The sequence below is a fragment of the Siniperca chuatsi genome, linkage group LG23 (assembly GCF_020085105.1).
Source record: "Siniperca chuatsi isolate FFG_IHB_CAS linkage group LG23, ASM2008510v1, whole genome shotgun sequence".
In the NCBI taxonomy this organism is placed as follows: Eukaryota; Metazoa; Chordata; class Actinopteri; order Centrarchiformes; family Sinipercidae; genus Siniperca; species Siniperca chuatsi.
In genome coordinates this window covers 16,666,836-16,689,874 of record NC_058064.1, presented here as the reverse complement: position 1 = coordinate 16,689,874, position 23,039 = coordinate 16,666,836, and the positions used below count along the sequence as shown (strand labels likewise).

The window sequence follows — 23,039 nt, the reverse complement described above, 5'->3', positions numbered from 1 at the left end:
AATTTTTCATGCATGGATACTTTTATTTATTGTTGCAGTTTTGCCTTTTGTTGGATAGCGACAGTTGAGACACAGACTGGAAACATTGGTGGGGAGAGAGAGAAGCGAACAATATGCAACAAAGGTCCCCAGCCAGAAGCAAACTGGGGATGTTGCGGTTATATGGTATGTTTCTTAACCACTAGGCCACCAGGACGCCTCTGAATCGTGCTATTTAAATTTCATGGCATCATGCCTGTCTTATAAAACTTTGAAAGACAATTCTAGACAAACACAACCACAGCAGCAGCAGAAGCAGCAGTGTGTCCAGGGTTTAAAGCTGGACTGGGTTGCAGGACAGACTGATTCCCCAGTGAAATGCTATTTCTCTGTGTCTGCTGGCAGGAGAAGCTGAGTACGCATCCAAGTACAAGTCCAAATCCAGTCAGAAAAACCACAGCCTGTCAGTGTGAAGTATGTCCTTTAGAGAGATACTGGCAGCGCTTCTCTTACATGAGTAAGCATTCTGCTACTTTTGGGCAACTACCTGCATTATTTTTGGTGTATGAGGAGGGGGGGGCAGATATGCTATCAAAAGTTGAGTGCATAATCAGAACAGAACTTCCCTTTCCTGGCTTTTTGTCCTTTTCTACCTGCTGTTCGCTTATATATTCTAGCAGCAGCCATCAGTGAAATGTTTTATGCTCTCCAATCACAGACAGTAGGTAACCCAAACACTGTAGGACGGGAAAAACGTGTAAATGTCATGTTTTCTGAGTTCTGTAAATAGGGAAATCCCAGGGGTATTGTGATGCTCAACAGTTGTCTTTGTCAGATTTGATATTACCCAGTTTCAGCAGTTGTTACAGCAGCTGCAAAGTGTTGCTGTTCACCAATATAACACGCTGAAGTGAAAACGTAATTAACTGGGTTCAATTGAGCTGTTACAGTACAGACAGGTAGGACCACTTTCACGCAGTCATTTCAGATTTACTGTTTACCGCAGCAGCAGTGAGTATCTCAGCAGAAGGACACCTCAAGAAAATGTCACATGCAATTAAAAGAGAATGGAGCAGCTCAGGCTCTAAATAATTCAGACAATGGAGCGTGATCTGGAAATTGGCTCAAAATACTGCAGAGCTGCACTTTCCCCTTGACATATCTGAATTTTTTTAAGGACTGCTGCTTATTGTGAGAAATCTAGAGCGGTATCAGTTCCAATCATTACCGTCTCACACTTATTCTCACAGTTATCACAGTTATTCAGATTATTTATTTAAAGGTACCTTTTTTTCATCAAATACACTGATCAGGATAAAAATAATGTTCTTCATGATGTTTACAATGCCAGATCCTGATTGGTTACCTCAACTACAGTGCTTAAAGCTGCTGCTAGTACTAAATGTTCTGAAAGGGACACTCTAACAGTTCTACACATGAAGATTAGTTTACTCGTCACAAAGAGTACTACTCAGCTTGCTACAGTACAGTTGTACAATGTCTTTTGTGGCTCTGTCATCAGGTTTGTTTACATTCGACGTTTCTTACCAAAACGTATTGTGTGGACTAATGTGCTGAATGCATGTTCTTGCTCGTAAAACATTTGTAAGGCAAATTTTTTTTTTTTACAATTTAAATTTTTTTAATTCTGCATTGTTTATATCCATATTTACTTGCTAGCAGTCATTTTCTTCCTTGCTTTTGCTGGCCAATTGCTAAAGTTCTTTGGGCGTCAGTGGAATAACGTGAAACGATCGGCAAGACTGTGTATTACAACGTCAGCGTGTACGTGATACAAACAAAACAGGGACTCAGGAAAACATTGCTCTGTAGTGCTACCAGTGGTCAAAAGCTCCACAGGGTACCTTTAAGACGCCAGATTGATGATAATAAAACCTGTGTTACAAATTGAGGGTGTGGGCTTTTAAAGACGTGGGCATTTACCAGTCAGGGAGGGCCTAAGGAATAATGCTATGCAGTTGTATTGTGGGAAATGTAGCTTCCAGTGTTTTTGGAGCTTGAGCTATACTTTGTCACAAGTTTTAAATCCCCCCCCCCCAAAAAAGGAACATTCTGAGAGGAAACACTAAATCAGTTTACTACTCAGCCTGTGAAAACACTTGTATAATGTCTTCTGTTCTTGGGGACAGCTCTTGGGGAGCTTTGTCAAGTAAAGAAAATAACCCATACTAGAGAATAAAAGTCAGGATATCTCTGCCTCTGCTGCTTTGATTATACGCCTATCTCCCCCCCCATCTGTCTCCTGTGAGTCCCCCAACTTTATGGATGTGGAGAATTAAATTGGTGTGATATCCATTAATTTTCTATCCAGGAAATTGGTCTAATTTAAAGACAATGAAAATCAGTATTCAACCTCAAAAACTTTAAGCCACTCAGAAAAAAACAACGATATTATAGAATATGTGCATATAAAGAGAGGGAAATTGAACTCTCTGTAATAAACGACTCCTTTTAAGGAAATTGGTAGTCTGCTCTCGTTGGTATTTTTTTCTTGATGAGAGGGATTCAGAGCAGCCAACAGAGACCCAAGAGAGATATTCTTATGGGACTCAGTCCACGGCCAGCAGTGTGGGTGTGTAGATGAGGGAATGATTGAATACTGATTATTCCATCTTTCCTTTCGTTTCTCCAGCAGCGCACCCTGTCCGAACAGGCACTTGCGAGGTGGTGGCGTTGCATCGCTGTTGCAACAAGAACAAAATTGAGGAGCGGTCACAAACTGTGAAGTGCTCCTGCTTTCCCGGGCAAGTGGCCGGCACCACCAGAGCCGCCCCGTCATGTGTAGATGGTACGTTCCAGCTGAATATTTCATGGGCTATCTTCTTTTTTTTGCTGATACTCCTTCCCACAAATCTTGAGGATTAGTTTTGCTGAGATCATCGATAACTGTTTCAGCACACACTAACTCACTTAAGTGTAATTTTGTCCAGAAGATGCTGTCAAGGAGGCAACGTATAGTAAGAGTAAAGAAGTCTGAAATAAGCTATAAAATGTTTGTTGTCTTAGCAGATTACAACTGCATGGGAACATTAGGTAATTACATAATTACATGTTGGATTACACATTACACAAAAGTGATTTCTGTTATTGCTCAATGGACACAAAGATCTTGTTATACAATATGAGGAAGGGACTGGTGATAACTGCATATGATAATTACGCCATTTCAATTTCAATTGATACATTTAAATATATACATTTTACATACAAATCTTCATATGCTGTGGATTGTTAATTAACCTGTTGATTATTTTCTCAATTAATTGTTTGGTCTCCAAAATGTCAGAAGGATTAAAGTGTTCATGGCTTAGCTGGCTTAAAGGCTCTGCTAGGTGCTGGAGGTGCAATGAAAAGTGGTACCAGTAGGAAGAACATACTCCCCTATGCAGTTTAACATGCTTGATGCCCTGGAAAGAGAACGTTTGGATTTTTTGCTTATAAAATGACTTAACCAATAATTGTGTCTGAACTTGGTAGATCCAGTGAATTATACGTACGATTACAATAGTACATTTTTAAGTAAACACCCAAACTGTCTACATCCTATATTCTTCCAACATTGGTCACAATTTGTGATTTTCTTAAAATCTCCCGACAACTGGCTTTCTAACTTTAAAAATCTGATTTTAGAAAAAATATTAATAACAGTAATTCTACGGTTAATTCTATAAAATCAAGCCTGTAGTTTGTTATTATTTTCCCTTGAAAGGTTTCATTAGCTTAATACCCTTTTATAATGTACAATAATGGGCATAATACTGTACAGTAGCAGTGGAACTAGTTGGGGGCTAAGAGTATGAGTAGCAGTAAAAGTGTAGTAGTAGTAGTAATAGCAGGAGTAGGTGTAGTCGTAGAATTAGGTGTGGTATCTTTTTTAGTAATAGTAGCATCAGTGGTGATACTCACTGAAGTACTATGGTGGTAAAAGATCTACTCTAGCAGTGATAGACGCATTAGTAGCAGCAAGCATATTAGGCTGACGTAACGTTGTTATATTTGACTTTAAGCACCCAGTGAATACTCTCTGGTGAATCCAGGGGCCTTACAAAGAGGCTCCTGAAGGGTTGTTTAATCACAGATGAATGAATGTGAAGCTGTCCACTGCAGACTGTAAAGTCAATGACTCAGAGGGTCTCTTAGCATGCTAATGTGTCAGACCCCCAACTCGGCTGAAGTGCCTGCCTCACTTTGGTCTGAAAAGCACAGGTTTCTGGCTAAACTCTGGACTCAATTGTGTTTGACCTATTACTTGACATTTTAGTATTGACATTTTCTGCAAATTAGAGCTGTGAGCCACTGGCCGCAGTTTAAAGCTCCACGGGTGATCTCAGAAAAAAATGATCAGCACTTAACCTTTTAATTATTCTTTTTTCTACAACCAGGGATTACCTTTAGCTCCACTCTGTGTGAGACAATCTCCTCTTTATATGAAGATAAAAGAACCTCCAGACATCTGAGAAAACTTGAATAGATGTGAATGTGTAATTTCGATAGGTAGCCACAGAAAATACCTGCAAACTTTACTGGATGAAGTTTCTAAAAAAGTGTCTTGATTGTGGCTTATAAACTTACATGCACATTCTGTTGGTGCTGATGAGCCAAAACATTGTGATAGAAATAAAGAAAATTTAGAGGGCAAACTGTATCATAAAGCTACTAAATCATGAATGGGAAAACTGGTGTGCATTGGCTGAGCCATTGATTTCCTATAGAGAGAGCAGAATCACTAACTGGGTGTAACACATGGCGGAGGTTTCCCGTCTTGCCTCTGCACTCAATGTCAGATCAACATTAAAGCCATTCACTGGACTGTGGTTGTAGTAGTTTACACGTAAAATCTAGTGGATGGATTGGTATCAACCTGATGTACTAGATGAATAAGATACATTACTATGGGAGACTAACGAGGGACCACTACAACCTGATGGTCACGTTAAAAGGGAAGTTGAGCTAGCACTACCGCCAGCAAGCTAATCTGCTAGCATAGACCACACTGGCTGTGGGTTTGACAATGTTTTTTTGCAACAACGGATACATTTCAGTAGGAATTGATTATTGCAAATGGTGTTTGTTGTTTTTTCACTACATGGCACTGAACTGTGCCCTCTTCATTAGCAGATATTTCTCCAGCAAGACGTCCTGAACAAATTTTAGTGGGAGTCTTTTGCTGGGTGACAGATCCATCCATTAAAGAAATTCGGTGTAATGCAACTGAAATACAGAAACGTCAAAGGGACCTTAAAGGAATAGTGGAATGGAATAGTGGAAATACACTTATTTGCTTTCTTGCCGAGAGTTAGAGGAGAAGATTGATACCACTCTCATACCTGTATGGTAAATATGAAGCTACTGCAAGCAACTGATTAGCTTAGCTCAGCATAAAGACTGGAAGCAGGGGGAAACACCTAGCCTGGCTCTGTCCAAAGGAAAAAACCTCTAAAGCACATTGTGACACATTGTGTCTTGTTTGTTTAATCCCTACAAAAACTGAAGTATAAAAATGAAAACGTGCTGTTTAATGTTGGGTTATGTGCCGGACCATTTCTTGGCTGGAATCACTGGTTGCCTGACAACTGGCCCCAACCGTTATGTGATCACTGCCTTGCTGGTCGTAGTTGTCCCTTGAGATTCCCATATATATAATGACACCCTATGTTCAACCCATTTGAACTTTAACCCCATTTGCTGCTGATTACTCAATCCACAATTATATTACCAGTCTGTGTAAGGTACAACAGGCTTAAATATGGAGGAGAAAGTTATACTGAGCATCAATATCTATGTAAAATCTTACCATGACCTTCAGAGAGAGCTACCAGGTTTGGTTTCCAATTTTGCACTTTTGCAAAATTACAACTTACTATCTACTATGCTGTTTGAGCTAGCTAATGTCCCACTCCTGCCAGAACTACATGCTTTGGCCCATTTCCAAAGACACTCAGCCATAACACTCGCACTGTAATCTTCAATGCTGGCATATGATTGTAATTAAGGCATTTTAACTTTTGATTAAAAGAAAAACATCTTAATTTTTCACAAATGAAATATCCGTGTACCTTCATGTGGCCACACAGCTCAGACCATAACTGAATTGAGTTGTTTGCCTTTTATTTTCATAAATCCGAGAAAAAAAAAACATTTATGAATATGAGCTCAAGGTCAAAGCAAAAAATGTTGAGGCATTTTTGCCTTTGTGTTTTTAAAGCATCATTAACTGTTAAGTGAAATGTATCCCATGCACTTTATGTATGTTTGGTTATCAATACTCCCATTTCATTTCATGAGAAACCTTTGTGGCTTTTTAATAGCTGCTGTTACACAACCACCATCTGCTTGCAGTTGACCTGATGCATGTTTTACACCACACTGCTGCTATATTCCCTCTTGTCATAAAGTAGCCAATTCTGTGCAATTTACTCTATTGAGGCTCTGGTGTTATGTGTGGATTATAATAACCGTCCTCTTAATTAGGAAGAACACTAATGCTGGTGAAGAGGGATGTGGAACGTAGATAATGACCTCTGTAATACGCCAAATTTAAATGATGTCTTGTACAATAGAGTAGGAGAAGCTTAATGCTCACTTTTATGGAGGCAATGGAGGAGGTGTTTCCATGCAGCTGAAGGTTTTCCCTTAACATGACTGGAGTCTTTTTGCAGTTCCCATCTTGAGCACATGGATATGTATGACAAGGCTCTCAGCACCTTGTGTGTTTGAATACTCAAAATAGATTTAGTGAGTGTTGTCAGTCAAAAAGCAAACCTTACATCGTTTACCTGAGACAGCTGTCAAAATGTGACATGACTTGACTTCAGTCACAGCTATGATGATTTGAATGGTATTTGAGGAGACTCCTCATTTCAGGCTCATAACATCATGAGAATGTGCTTAAAACATAAACACAAATTATGGTCTGAAATGAATAAAAAGGGTCATATAAATAAATTAAAAAGTTCATAGCTGAGCATGAAGCTGTGTTAATTTTGGCACTTGATTTTGATTTGGTGTTAGTCTTAATCTTTTGATGAAAGTGGCAACAAAACAGGACACAAAGAAAACATGCGAGCCAACACAGCAACACTGACAAAAAGGTAAGCTAACGTAACATTATCATCAGAAATATAGGATAACATTAACAGTAATAGTCCTTGAACTAGTGAACATCTAGGGGAATTAAGATTTAAATACTTGACAACCTACATTGATCCTGCACTCATTCCTACGGATAGCAACACGAAAGATAGCCGACTGAAGCTAACATTACATCCTAATAATGTTACGTTAGCTTACCTTTTCGTAAAATGTCTGTGTGCTGTCCTGTATGTTTTCATAGTTTGTCCCAGCTGTTTTGTTGCCATTTCTTGTCTAATTTTCAGTAGGACCTTAGTCCTTCCGTTAGCTAACAACTAGCAGAGACAGCTAAATCAACTTGAAGAAGAGATACTTTTGGCTATTGGAGGATACAGTTTTACCAATCAGGATCATACAATGTGTGATTTCGCAGTTGCATGCAGGTCGTTGAATAAGATTTTGCATTAAAACAATAATTATTTATACATTCGTTCTTTCACATTATTGTATAGTTTTTATTTGTTGACAACAATTGTAATACATTTCTTCTAAATTTTAATTTAAAACAAAATGAAATTACTTTATTTTTCATTTTAATCTTGTTTTTATCATGGAAAAATAACAGGTCCTCAACGAATATTTTTGATACCGGTTTTGCTGAAGCAATTAACACTGGCATGAAGCCAGCAGAAGACAACATGAGCAAAAATAATTCGAACTATTTGCTCATTGACCTCTACATCTCTTTACCAGCCTCGATAGTGGAGCAGAAGTGGTGGTGTCAGATGCATCCGTGCCTAGATGGGGAGGAATGCAAAGTTCTTCCTGATCTGAAGGGCTGGAGCTGTGCTACAGGGAACAAGATCAAAACTACTAAGGTGAGTTTAAGAAAAAAAGGCACTTTCATGACACCATATTCAAACCTGTTGAATCTGACCTCTTCAACTCTTCAAGGTCAACAGGCTGTGGCTTCTGTTACAGTCGTCTGCCTTGCATTTACCTAAAAACAGCTAATGTTTGCAGTCGGTGCTTGGACCCCCGGGGGCCTGTAATCAATGGGCTGCCATGTCTCCTTAGCACTTTCAGGCCTCTTTGAGCACCCAAACTGGCCAATTACTCACTCCAATTACCTGCTTTTAACATTGTAACGTGATGCCCGTATCTCTCACTGTGTTATGACGACCAGTAGACTTCAGTTCTGCCTCTCTCCATGTACTTAATTATTTAAACTGCCCGCACCACACCTGCCTGGAGCCTGGAGCCTGGAGCCTGGGGCTATTGATTCAGGGACTTGTCGGGACCTCAAAATGGGATATATATAATTTTTTTTTCTTTTAGTGGTCCAGGGTTCTGAGACAAGCCTGAACGTCTGGTGATGTCTGAAAATAGATGTTGGTAATTATCAGATCTTGATAAGTCCTTAAAGTATGAAAGTTAAACATATATTTTCTTTTGTTGTCTTCTTTAACACGGATGACTGGAAAGATTTCCGCGGACAGAGACCAGCTTTGGTAACGTCAGATGCTTCACAGCAGAGTCCAGGTAATAAATCTGTTGGTTAGTTTTTTTTTTTTGTTTGTTGTTTTACATTTGAAGGTTTTACTTGTACTTTACTACTTTATTCATTGTAGTCCTAACTTCCAATTGAAAAAGACAAAGAAATTCCCAACAGGGATCATTAATGTGTTCTATTATTACTTCATTGTACAGAAAGAATATATGCATATCATTGTCCCGTCACATTTTCATTAAAACAGATGTGGCAAACTGTATTATTAACCACATTTCCCAGTAGTGTAACAACACCAGAGAGAGAAGACCAAGGAGATGGGTACGATCCAAAAAGACAACAACAACCTGTTCAAAGCATCAGCATTACCCAGCGGATTTATCTCGCACACCTTTGAACTCAGCTAGAGAAACAAGCTTCTTAAGTTTGAAATCTTTCTGCAGGCTGCTTAAGGCAGCGGGGGGTCAGGCTTTCTTCTTCACCTCTGCTGAGCTTTTAGGAAAACAGCAAAACATAAACCTGGAACCTCCAGCTATACTGACCTCTATCGTTCTGTATTATAAATGCATTCATAGAGACTGGAAACACCTTGAGAATTCAAACAAAGCAGGGACTGGCTACTACAAAGCCCGAGATACAGCAAGGAATACAGTATTTCAGTTTGGAGTAAATCTCAGAGGGTTGTGCACATAAAATTTGAACATCTGCAGCAACAGTTTAAATTGTGTCTTTTGGACTTGTAAACACAGAAATCCTGGAAGGTGACATCAGTAAACTGCACACAGTCTGTGATGCTTTATACCAGAGGGACGCGAGAGAATAAAGATCTAACAATGGCGAGTGCAGACTGCTGTTTACAACACTGTTTGTATTTCTTTTTTAATTTTAAATTTGTCAATCTCTGTTCATCCTGCACATACCAGATCTCACAATTTAATGTGGGCAGACAGGGAAGTCTGCAGTTTGAGGGAAACTGGATGCTTTTCTCTCTGAGCCGTTTGTGTTTTACTCTTGAATGTTCACTAGGACAGATTTTAAAAAGGCACTGTGTGTAGAAAGTTTATGTGATCATAGTTTCTTTCAAATGATTCTGATGGCATTTTGTGCGCAGGAACAATGAGACACATCAGTGCAGTCTGTGTATCAGAGTACAGTAAGCTGTCATACCATGCCTATATATAGACTCTTCTGTCCATCAAAGGCACACCATCTACAATTTACAAGAGACTGTCCAAGAGATGTTCGATTAGTGTTTTATCAGAAACAATCAAGGTTGCAATTCATAGGAGTGTCTCATCCCCACTAATTTAGATGGTATAGATTGATTCAATTTCAGATGGTGATGCATTCTAAAAGCCAAAGATATTCCGTTTTCTACCATATATGACAAAGGAAAACAGCAAATGCTCACATCTGAGATACTGGAACCATCAAATAGTTGGTAATGAATCGATTAATAGATTCTCAAGTAGTTCATTTAGTACGAGTAGGTACTGGAATGATATTGAATCTGAAAGAATTCCCCAGGTGACCTTGACCTTTACACATGACTGTTGTCTTTCACCCTGTCAGGAGGAGCCACTGCACTGCTGAGTGTGACCTGTGTAGATGGTGTGAAGAAGCTAATTTATGCCGCTTGTAAAGGGGAATCTGCAGTGTCCCTGTTTTCTGTTTTTGACGATTTTACAGGTGGATTTTCACATAAAAATCCTGCCTAGTGCAGCTTTAAAATAGCCCTACTATGAAAATCCCAGCCTCGGAAGTTACAACCCAAAACATATTGCTGAGAAGGACACTGCGGTGTGCCAATTACACGGCTGAATTACACAAACACAAGCCCATGCACCTGCTGTGTTAAATCTTTCAGCCAACCTTACTTCAGACACTAAATAGAAATGATTCCTTTGCCAGTTAAATTAGCATTTGTCAGCCACCAATTAACGCAACACCCACTGAAGACTTAGCTTTCCTCTCAGTATTTTTAGCATTGTTTCAGACAGTCACTCAAATACTGTTAATGATTCCCCCCACCTCCTGAAGTGAGACACAATGTAGATCCATCTCTGAAGACATTTTCTCTTCTGACAAGAAGCAGCTCTGCTCTTTGTCTTTTCAGCGTGGAATTATTCTCAAATTAGTACCACATTAATCACAGTGACAGCTCAGAATGTAAATGACTCTGTAAAGGGAAGAATTTATTGCAGCCTGTACAGAGACCAGCAAAGTGCTGCAACAACCTAAATTTGTGGAAACTCTTTACCCCGTGTTTGATATGATTATGCAGGTTTTCTTGTCAAGCGATGGCCTGATGGTTTTTGGATTGCTTTGCTTTTCTGCATTATTGAGGATGATTTATATGACACTGTGCAGTGCAGTGCTGCTGCTCTGGCCTGTTCTGTGTCAAACGACCCATTTGTGAATTAATCTAACCAGGCTGTTAGACCTTTCTGTTTCCTATCAAAAGTTCAGCATCGATAACGGAGCCTTACAAGTGCGCCGACGGCTTCCCTCCGTCAAACCTGCGTGGCGGCTGACAGACAGTTAGAATCGATAGCGGACGTCGTTATGAAGGTTGTTATGTTGTGTTCCTCGAGAGTCTTTTCCAGAACGTACTTTTGGAGAAGCAGAGGAGCTGCCAGTCAGCCACTGTGCTTCATGACAGGCAATTTAATCTCAAGGAGAAGGGAGGTCTTCAGAGTATCTGACAGCATCGAACTAGGAGAGAGAAAACCTTTGCGTGGAGCACAAACCCAACTCACCAGCATCCTCTATCCTGAACACTGTATAACACTCCAACTGATCGATGTGCAGATACCCCCCCCCCGCCCCCCGCCACACACACACACACACCAACACTGATATCCTGCACACACACATCGGCTTGCCCCGCCTCTTTCTGTTTCTCTCTCACTGTATCATACAGGGATAGACACAGGCTGTATGTCTGCTCTGTTGACTTTCTTTGTCAGCAGTATGTTTTATAAAGTCGCCCAAAAAACACAACTCGCATTTTGGATTTTTTCACCCGCAATTCCATTTTCACTACAACAGGTGAGCCGCATGTGGAGGAGGCTTGTTTTTAATGACGTCGCCTATCGAAACGATCTAAACCAACGTGGTACAGAATGACTGTTTTCAAAGAAAAAGCTTTTATAAACCCACTGTATGCTAGCTGCCCTGTACAAAACAGCAGACAAAGTTAGCGTCTAGCTAGTGAACATAATGGAGCATTTAGCAGCTAAAGAGCCAGATATTTCTTTCGAAACTTGGTGGAGACCAGACCAGAGCTAAAAGGAGAGTGAATATTGTAATTCGTCAGGTGGCCACAGAGTTGACTCTAAATGAATGCTAATGTTGCTCTGTATCAGCTGGATGTGTAAATAAGCAACAAGCACAAATTTGCCATTTCAACTTTATAAGGTGATAATGTCAGTGATGTGTTTACAGCTTCTTTTTGCAGCCCCCAAATGGCCAAAAAGATCTGCTAATGCCAGTTTGTTTTTCGTGACCTTTCCTCTAGCACCACCATCAGCTTAAAATGTACACTTGTCCGCAAGTAAAATCGAAATCTGGCAGATTGACATTAAATTTACTGAACCCTTTTCTTTTTAGACACTATGACCTCTTCTCTAGTAGCAGCTACAGGTCATTAAATCCACTTTACACACAATATATTTAATGGGGAGATTGTCATTGTATTTGCAAAGCACATTCATGTTCCCAATGGGATAAACCCTTCTGATTTTAGTGACCGTATGGCCTATACCCGTAGCACCACCCCTATGATAAACTAGTGGCAAGCCTCTACAAAAAGCAAAACCATTGGCCTGCTGTTTGTTTCATCCAACTCTTCTACAGTACATAGCCACTAGCAGGGGTTTTAGACCTTTATCCTTATTTTTCCTCAGAAGATAGGGAGTTACAAGAGTTTTCTCACAGTGGCAAACATAAAAAATAAAGTGCAAGAATGAAAAGAGTGTTGAAATGCTTCTGATTTTGTAGTTGCTTGGCCAACATCTTTGTCATGCCAGTCAGTGTGGGCGGGAGTCTCATATCTTCTTGCTTGGACTTTCTGTTGATAAAGTGGAGTTTTATTACTGCAGGTCATGCTCTTTTCTTTTTCTGCTCAGCCATGGTATCAGTTTCTGCTCATGTCAACTGCTCGCTTCCATTGGATTTTCTTTGTGTTATACAACTCAGAGAGAAGCAGACATGTATGTTCAATATATATTAAAATTGTGTGATTATTTAAACACACTAAAATACATTCAGTGTTGCTTGTGGGGTAACTTTCTCAGATGGCATTTGATGTTGCCATTGCTTTGATGGCTCTGATTTCATTTTAACATAATTTTTTCTGTCACAGGTGAACCAACAGTTCTGGTCTTTGTCAGATCATCAAAAGGAGAAGAGAGTAACGCAAAGGACCTTTCTGTAAATAGAGACTTCCTTTCTTCTGGACTGCAATTAATCTTTGGAAAACTCGGAATGCTTCTTCTTGAACTCTGTGGACATCAAAAAGAGGAGTAGATCCTATTGAAAGTACTGATCATTCAGTACTTTTTGAAGGACTCCATATGATTAGCCTTACCGGACATCAGGATTTATTCTCTGACATTGTACTGCTTGTAGTGGAAGACAATGGTGAACTTTGCCTATATGTTAATTTCTAGAGTATTTATGTCCTTTACAGGGGATTTTGCATCACAAGTTGACCAGGGTGAACAGCAGGTCAGTTTGTTGTAAGCATCGCAAATATTCAATACAAAATGTGATTTTGTTTTCTCAGTCAATTGTGGCTTTCGTCTCTAACAAAGTGTAGTTTCAAAAGTTCAGATAAAATGAAATATGAAAATATGTGGCTGAGCAGCAGATATTCAGGGTGATTTTCAAAGAAACACACAACCACATTCATCACTGTATCATTGATACGGTGTGCCATAATACAGAAATGGAAAATAAACCTAATTCAATTTGAAACTACCACACTTTATATTATCTGTGTATTTAAGTGTTAAATTCAACCCAGATATTGTTAAGAATGTAAGGACCTCTAAACTAAACCATTGCTGTAAAAGGTATAAACTGATCAAATCTACCAGCTGTTAACAGACAGAAAAAGTTGGATCCAGTCACGGTTTATTTTTCCTCTGAATATCTCTCTGCATTTCCTGTTGCTTCTGCCAGATTTTGTTTTTTGTATCAGCTCTGGTGTTCAGATTCTAGACAACGGCAGTGTGAATTAAACACACAGCATCTGGCCGCCGGCTGGGTGATGACAACAATGTTCCCAAAACTGTTTTCGACTAGTTACTTGAGTATGATTTGCTGATCACCTTTCAGTAGGTATTGCTGACACTTCCTTTGTCTGTGTAAGTGATGACATCAGTAATAAAGTATGGTTGTGTAACTAAAGCCTTGTGACTTTTAAGCATCTGTATGCTAACAATGACTAGTTTCTAGCCACGTTTGCGGCATAGCTCTAGGGATGGCAATGCCAGTCTGTCGGCTGGTCCACCACTTTGGTCCAGACGGAAATAAAACAACAGTTGGATTTATTGACATAACATTTTGTACTGAGGGTCTCATTAGGATGACTTTGGTGATCCCCTAATTTTTCCTCTTGTGCCACCAGCTGGCTGACATTTGTGGGTTTGAGTGAAACAACAGTTGGATGGATTGCTAGACATTAATGTCCCCCTCAGATTCAATTGAAATAACTTGGGGCACTTAAACTTTCATCTAGGGCCAACATCAGGTCAAATACTTTGGTTTATGACCAAATTCTTGCAAAACCAATGGCATTCCCATTAGCCTGACCTGTACTTATGTTTAGTGCTAATCAGCAAATGTTAGTATGCTAACGCACTAAATCAAAATGGTGAACATGGAAAACATTACACCTGCTAAACGTCAGTATGTTAGTATCGTCATGTCTCACGTTAGCATTTAGCTCAAAGCACTGCTGTGCCTAAGTACAACCTCACATACATTTGTCTACAGTAGACAGTTCAGAGGGGATAACCATATGGTGAGTTACCAGGTTCTATACTCAATTTAATACAATAGCCCTGCAATAAATTCTACCTTCATGAAGCTTATCATTCATCAGATTTTGAGGACACTGTGTCAGAGAGGTGTTGATTCAGCTGTTAATTGTGGAGGTTCTACTCAGTGCTGGTGTTGACTGGACTGATTTGTACAGAAAGGTGTATCTAATATGATGGTGGATAAAATGCTGGAAACAGATTTCAGAGTTTTGTAACACAATACAACACCACCATGGACTATGACATGGCCGAAGAGTTGAAACAATGTCATCAAAATCTGAATATGATAGCCTTGATAAAGGTATTGCAGGGCTGCTGCATTTGATTAGATTTAGCTATGTGTACCAAACAGTGGCAGGTCACTATGCTAGTCTCAGTATTATTACACTGAAAATACTCATCTTGTTAGGGCCACCTAAACTAGACCTACTTCTTTCAGTCATTTTGCTATGTTGCTGTTTGTGTGTGCTGCATTTGTGTGCACAAAACTTTATCACGCATGCACTAAATATTTTTACAGCTGCAAAACTTTATTGCACATTTGCAAACTTCAATTTATGAGATTTTTTTTTTTTTACAATTTCTTTTCACATGCACACAAAAGGTGATATACAGGCTGTGAAATTATTTGAACATCATTTCACAAGCTCAAAATATGAATGACCCTTATTTGCTTCCATACAAAATGGTCATTTCATTTTGCACAGCCCTGCAACAGATTTATCTCTGCTTTGTAGTTTCATGTTAAATTGTTTCAAATTATGGTCTTTCTTATCTCTCCCTGCCTTCTACAACAAGAGTAGCATCTGTTATCAACATGTTGACCCATTCTGAGTCTTATTTCTTTGAAAAATGAAACAATCCTGTGAATAATGACTTAATTTTTTTGTTTGTCCTTTGAAGGGAATTGGTACAACTTGCTCCGACTGAAAGTGTTCCAAAATTACAAGTTGGCTCATCCCTGAAACACACTCAACAATTTCCTAGCTAGATAGGAGATAACAGCACAAAGTTGGATTCTAACTTAAAGCTGCTATAATAAACAGTTTAATAATATAAAAAATAAGTTTTATATTTATCAACAAGGTGTCACTCAGATGAACAGATGAACCCACAGAGAATTATTACCCGACTACAGTTCCCCTCAGTGCTACAGGGCATTTTAGCATCCTTCAGCTGATTGTTTTGGTTTTACACCACACAATATTAATTTTTTTTGTTCAGTCTCACGGCTCTCATCAGCAATGTTTCTGGATACAGCAGGCAGCTGTTTTTTTAGTGAAAAAGCTCTGATAACCCCACTGTATGCTAACTGTCAAGACCAAAGACACACAAAGTTAGCAACTACTGTAGCTGGTGAACACAGCGGACCATTTAGCCATATATTTTGGAGTCGGTGGAGACTAAAACAGAGCTAAAAGGATAGTGAAACCAGAAACACGACTTCAATTCCAATGTTGCTCTGTGTCTGCTCAATAAATAGGCAACTGTTTGCGAACACATTCACTATTTCAACTTTATGCTGTAAGGTAATATTGTGTCAATTTTGGATTTACAGCCAGGTGGCAAAAAAATCAATAATGCAAGGGAGGGAGAGACGTGAGGCCAAGCCCCCAGGGACGGTGCTGGGATGTGAAGGGATAGTGGCCGTATCGGGTATTGCAACTTCCGGTTCAGATACACACTGGCCCAAAAGGCTTTTTTCCCCATACACAATCACTGGAAAAGGAGCTGCTGTAAAATGATGAATACATTTTTCTGAGCATCGGGGGTGCTTGTCAGAACATGTGCCGCAGCATTCTGGATCAACTGGAGAGTCTTAAGGGACTTATTGGGGCAGCCTGATAATAAGGAATTGCAGTAATCCAGCTTAGAAGTAACAATTGCATGGACTAGTTTTTCGGCATCATTTTGAGACAGGATGTGCCTGCTTTTTGCAATGTTGTGTAGGTGAACGAAGGCAGTCCTTGAAGTTTGTTTCATGTGGGAGTTAAAGGATAAATCCTGATCAAAGATAACTCTGAGGCTTACTGTGGTGCTGGAGGCCAGGGCAATGCGCTCACTGAGCAACTTTCATTGAAATGAATGGGGTGCCATCTTTGAATGCGGTACCCAGTTCTCCTTAATACACCATGTGTGAAGCGTGAGCCGCAATTAGCGTAAAAATCCATATCCCTCTGAATCATAACTCAGTCAAATCTGAACACACAGACATGATACGCGTTTTTAGATTCAGTGTGACTTCATTATCTCTGATGTCCATCGCAAATAAGCGTCCAAAAATCTGCTTAGAAATCATAGAGAAAAGACGCTCCCTTCAACTCCAGAACTTACCTAAGAATCATCGTGTTATTACGCTTTCTTAGTAATCCAGTGATAGTTATCTGTAAAATCATGGGTACACTGCAAACAGAAACCGCTAGTAGCTGGTTTACTTTTAATGATGCCAATTTGCCAAAAAGTAAACAAATACAGGCCAGAATTGAGGGCTAAAGTTGTAGCTCACAGCTAAATAACCCTTACAACCTGCTGCTGCTTTTAAGTTCCGTACCTATACAGACAAAATCCTCCCATAAATGAACATATGGTTCATGACACTATCTCACCTACAAATTTCCCAATATTGCACATAATTCTGTTGTCTAGATGAGAGCTTCTTAAATGTTTTTAGCTGAGGACCCCAGTGAGAAATTAGCTTTCCTTGCTCTGGGAAACAGGCTTATTAAAAAATTTCATATCCTTGTCATAAAGGGACCCATCAGCAACAAGCCTGTAAGTCAATTTGGATCTCAACCCACAGTTTAAGAAGCACTGTTCCAGATTACTGTTGAGGATTTTCCATGCTTTTTTGTTGCATTGCTGACTAAATGCTTCTCTTTTGGGAAATTACAAGAAAAAACGGAGGCAATAGTGTAATCAGGAGGTTATTCAGCTGCAGATGCTTGACGGACACAGAGAAACAAAAGAATTTGAAAAAGGGATATTGCTCGTTTCTTCAGGTTTTTTTAAATGGACCTTGGTTTTCCTTTTGTAACATACCCTCTGCGCTTGCTGTAGATACTGTTGCTTGTCTGCGCCTGTCAAACATAGTTACACTGAACAACTGTTTCCCAGCCTGCTATTCTTTTCCAAGTGCTGCCTAAAGCGTCTTTCTCATGTTTCACAAGGAGCAAGCGCTTCCTTCATCAAGCTTAATTATTCTTTACCGACGGCGTCCTTTGGCAAAACGGCAAACATTCTCCATGAATCAAAAGGCCGTGACACTGCTGGCCTCGGTGTGTCAAAACAGCTCGACATTTCCAGGGTCAATGCCAGACTCCTGTTTGGTATCTGAGTCAGTTCAGAGGAGTTGGAGGAGTGTCCGGGGGTGGGGGAGCTGCAAAATACAGAAATGCTTGCTTTCAAAGCTTTGATTTCTTTCAAGAGATTCAAATGAAGTAAGGGCAAGCAATTCTCTCTTTAATTTTTTATTTTGCTGCAGTCTTTACAAGAGCACATAAAAAGAATCTCCTCCTCTCACCATATGCTGTATAGTTTCATAATCTAATGAGGGTTTTGTAATTACACAGTCCACCAGGGGAATGGAGCTCATCGATTCTCTGGGAAAAGAAATTTCATTACACAGGCCCACTGTAAACCGTTGATACTATCAACAGCTTTGTACTTTAATTTCATGTAATCGTTTTACATGACAAAAGGACTTGTCAGAATTACATGTTAGAGAGAGAATTACAGATGTGGATGTAAATCATTCTGATATGGAGTCTTTCAAAACTTTCCAGGCCGGAGGAGATATGTTGAAAAGTTATCACTTGCAAAGGTACCAACATACAGGAAATTTTTCATCTGATTATGTCATTTGTTTTCCCGATGCAACGCAGTAGTCTGTGTGACATTTTCAATATATGCGTGATATACAACTAATGAATGCTGCATTTTTATGGATGCGCCTCACATCCAGCAATAGGAAATCCTCTGATGCATTCATCAAGCCATGACAAATGAGACACTCACTGTAGTGGAATTATTTATATGTTTCTGCGGGTATAATAAAGGCTATAGCTGTTAGAAGTGTTGATTCACAGTAGCCTTCTCACTGCTGTGTGTTGAAATCCTTTTAAGTCAAGCCTGGGAACTCCAGTCTGAAACTTTGCTTTGTCTCAGCTGTGAAAGTCATGACCAGAATACAAACAAACAGCAGCTTATGGAAACTTCGACAATCTGATTGGTTGAGTAAGCCCTCAGTGGGTGGGTCCAAAAGCCACAGTCTCTCTTGGCCAAGTAATGCCAGTTTGAAGGATATGTGGTGTGAGACTCACAAAAATTAATGTAAATAATAAAAAGGCATAGTTAAAGTATTTCTCTTCAATTTTTACTTTTGGCATTCATCATAACTCTGAAAACCATGCGTATGACCCTGCTGATCTTCTGGACTCTTGCAACAAATCTTGAATCACCCTGACACAGTAGTTGCCACTCAAACTACCTTAAAGCAGCAATCTTTTTTTTTTTTTTTTGACCACTTGGGAGCATCGGCACAAGCTGTAAACACAACACTGACATATCATCGCTTTTTAAAGTTGATATGGTGGACGTTTTAGAAAGAAGTTGCCTATTTACACATCCAGGAGACATGGAGCAACGTTAGCATTCATTTGTCCAACATTCACTTTCCTTTTAGCTCTGTTTGGACCTCCACCTATTTCTGAGGGAAATATCTGGCTCTTTAGCTGCTAAAGGCTGTACCTTGTCTGCCATTTGGTACTGGACAGGTGGGTTTATTATTATTGTTGTCACATTTTTACTAAGAAAAACAGCTGCCCACTGCTTCTGGAAACAAGGTTGATGAGCGTTGTGAAAGTGAACGCTAAAGTTGCGGGCCCTTAAAGAAAAACAATGAGCAAAAAGATGCTAAAAAGCTCAGAAGAGCTGAGGGGAACTGCAGTGCTGGGTGATAATTCTCTGTGGGTTTGTCACTATAAGCAATTAGTCATTTGATCTATTGTTAAACATAAATGTAATGTTTAGGGCAGCTTTAACCTTACTATGTATATTTGAGATTCCTAGCTGCCATTTAAATTTACGAGGTTATTACAATGAAAACAGAATGTCTTTGCCTTCACCCACTGCAGAAATTATTTGCATCACGTCTTCTTGGATTATGTATAGATCACATAATCCAATCTGCTTTAAACAAGTTCCCAGACTATTCCATAATATCTTAAATTGCCTCATTCCTGTAACACTTTGTATTTGAGTAGTGCAAATGAATATGATACATGTCTGCTTTCATTATGTACTTTTAATATAAAACTAATGGTTATATTATATTACAGCTGTGGTAATGAATTCTTAATATAATACATCATCCATCTTGCAAATTAGCACTCCCAAATTAGTGAATTCACTTTGTACATTGTAATTACTTCTGACAGGTGCAGAGGATTTATGTGGGCTTGAACATTATTTTCACTATCTGAGTTTTTCTAAGATCGGATGAATAACAGTGTGAACTTTTACTTGTGATTTCTTTAACTTGATTTATTATTTGTTCATTTATTTCAGTCTGTTCCCATTTTCAAGCACATATTGCTGTTTCTGCACTGCATTTGTAACTGCATGGGTGGGCCTATGATGGCTTTCTTAATGTTTGTGGTTATTAAGTTAGAATTTCTGTAAATATATGATTTGAAAAAAAAAGAAAAACATCACAGTGTTCAGCACAGGAAATAGAAAAACTTAAATCAATACTTTAAATGAATCTCTAATCCATGGTATAGCAGCAAGTAAAGTCTTACTGCAGCTGTGAAAGGCTGGAATGGAAAATAAAATGTTCTGAATAAATATGAGGCATTACTCTATTTAATCAACAGGTGCTGCAGTTTCACCCAAGCAATGTAATTGGCTAAAGACGTGATCACCATTCTGATGATTACCACGCACAAATTTGAAAACCTTTCATTCAGACCACATGCATTGGTAACTGCTGCATAAATGCGAAAACCTCCCTGAGGACATCCTTTACTGTTATTATAGGTGCTACAGTGATGCATCACAGTTGTACCCATTATTGAGACTGCCCTCAGGGGCGTTATCGCTATATTTAGTTATCGGAAATTTGATGAAGAATAGACGCCTGAGCACGTACGCTGACCAGAGCTGACGTTATGAACAGTATCCGGTCCTTCTCGCGCCAATAAAACCGAGACGTCTCTAATTAGCACCAAGATGGATCACGTTTATTTGCCGTGTTCCCCTGAGCTGTGTGAAACATCCCTCACAGCGCAGTGTTGGATTATATGTGGATAAGACACAAGGAAGCAGGAGGGACTCATCCTGGTTATAACACTTGACTTCCTGTGTCTCTGTGTCAAAGTAAGTACATGCCCCACCCCCACACAACATGGGTCATATCATTCCTAGTGGTTACTCAGATCAGAGGTGTGCTGTCATTGTATCGCAACAGGGTCTAACAGGGCAAAGAGTACGGTAAACCTATCATACAACAAACCCCAGATTAAGCCAATATATATAATATATATATATATTATATATATATATAATATATAAAACTATCATACAACAAAACTATCATACAACAAACCCCAGATTAAGCCAATATATATAATATATATATATATAATATATATATATATATAATATCTAAAACTATCATACAACAAAACTATCATACAACAAACCCCAGATTAAGCCAATATATATAATATATATATATATAATATATATATATATAATATCTAAAACTATCATACAACAAAACTATCATACAACAAACCCCAGATTAAGCCAATATATCTGAAGCACTTATCTAGAAGTGTAACCAAAAGTGATCACACCTAAAAAAAAAAAAATACAGTGTCTGCTGAGGGCAGTTCCTGCTCTCATGTAAGTCCACGACTAATTTCCACTTTTCCATCACATGACCATGGCAACCACTTGAACCACTCTGAGAAAAACAACGGAGTAGCCAGTTATATTTGCATTTGATTACAACAAATTATATGATATCTTATCACTGCTGGACAAAGAAATCAGTGAAACAAATGGGCATGGAGCTACAACAGTTTCAAACTTGGGCCAATAAACAATGTTTACTATGTACTAAACTTGCGATATTAAGTGTATCATGTACACCTTTTTGAAATATTACATCATATGATGAGATGAGGGTCGGTGGATAACTGTAGTGTTGAGGTCAATTTGGGCATAGCCACAGCAGGGAAAATATATTTTTGGGTGGCAAATCAAGCTGTACCTGCTCAGTGTTTGAAAGCACATTAAAGTTATAGTCCTTAAGAGTTTCATCATTATCAATCCTAATTTTTTAATACTATTTAGGGCTGGCATTTACACTGCTATGGCCATTAAATGTATTTACACTGATTAGTTACCCGTCCAAGCTGCTGGAGCCCTATTGTTTTTGTTCTCATTATTCTTCTTTCTAATTTTGTGATTTGATTTGCTAAATCAAATCAAATCACGTTTATTGTCACATACACAATCATACACAGCGCACAACGCCTAGTGAAATTCGTTCTCTGCATTTAACCCATCCAAAGTATCCAAAGGAGCAGTGGGCAGCCACCGTGCGGTGCCCAGGGACCAACTCCAGTTCTAAGCCAGAGCTTTGGTCAAGAGCACTGACAGGAGAATTAACCTAATATACTGTACATGTTTTGATGGTGGGGGAACCGGAGCACCCTGAGAAAATCCACGCAAACTCAGGGACAACTCGTCAGAAACCGTCGGGCCAATCGTCCCGAAACTTTGGCAGGATCATCTACGGACTTTGCTGATCTAAAGTTATCAAGGAAATTTCGATACATCAATCAGTTTCAATTATACAAGCCAATCAATTTTATTTTTATCAAAATAGCAACAAATATAGTCATGTGAAGCACGTCCTTACTGAAGGTCATAAGCTACATCAAATGTTTCTGAAAGCAGATTTATATACCTCAGAGCATCAGCATGTAGGGACGACCACAATGAAAAGGAAATTTGAAAGAAAAAAAAAAGCTGTCAAAGCTTTGCTTTCAGAGAAGTGAGCAGCTTTGCATTATGCTCCAGCGAGGTTTAGCAACCAAATTAAAGAGTCACAGACACAATGAACACCAAGGCATCTGGCGCTGCATAATGTCTGTAGAAATCATTTTTCCTCAAAGCTGTCTCTTTATTGTCTGTCCACCGACACAAATTTCTGATTCTATTGTGAAGCTAAAAATTGGTAAAAGCAAGAGCAAATGAGATGTTTCTGAGCATTACATCTACTACAACAAAGCAGACAAATGGAAGGCAATGATGATTTGAGTGAGCCATCAGTGTCATCGAACTTACCTGTGTGCAGCATGGAAAGGCAGACAGCCACTAGATAAAGCACAGGCTCT

At 39.2% G+C, this 23,039-nt stretch overlaps 1 protein-coding gene across 5 annotated transcripts in view; it reads left to right on the top strand.

Moving 5' to 3' along the window:
• The window catches only part of LOC122871465 (chemokine-like protein TAFA-2), a 66,147-nt gene extending 52,151 nt beyond the window's left edge, over nucleotides 1–13,996 (top strand). For all 5 annotated transcript variants that reach the window (XM_044186626.1, XM_044186629.1, XM_044186628.1 and 2 more), the window contains 4 exons: nucleotides 2,633–2,788; nucleotides 7,825–7,949; nucleotides 8,557–8,613; nucleotides 12,948–13,996. In XM_044186626.1, the coding sequence (XP_044042561.1) occupies nucleotides 2,633–2,788; nucleotides 7,825–7,949; nucleotides 8,557–8,586 (311 nt within the window). In that variant the 3' untranslated portion in view covers nucleotides 8,587–8,613; nucleotides 12,948–13,996. The remainder of the gene's footprint in view (nucleotides 1–2,632; nucleotides 2,789–7,824; nucleotides 7,950–8,556; nucleotides 8,614–12,947) is intronic.
• Nucleotides 13,997–23,039: the final 9,043 nt, after the last annotated feature.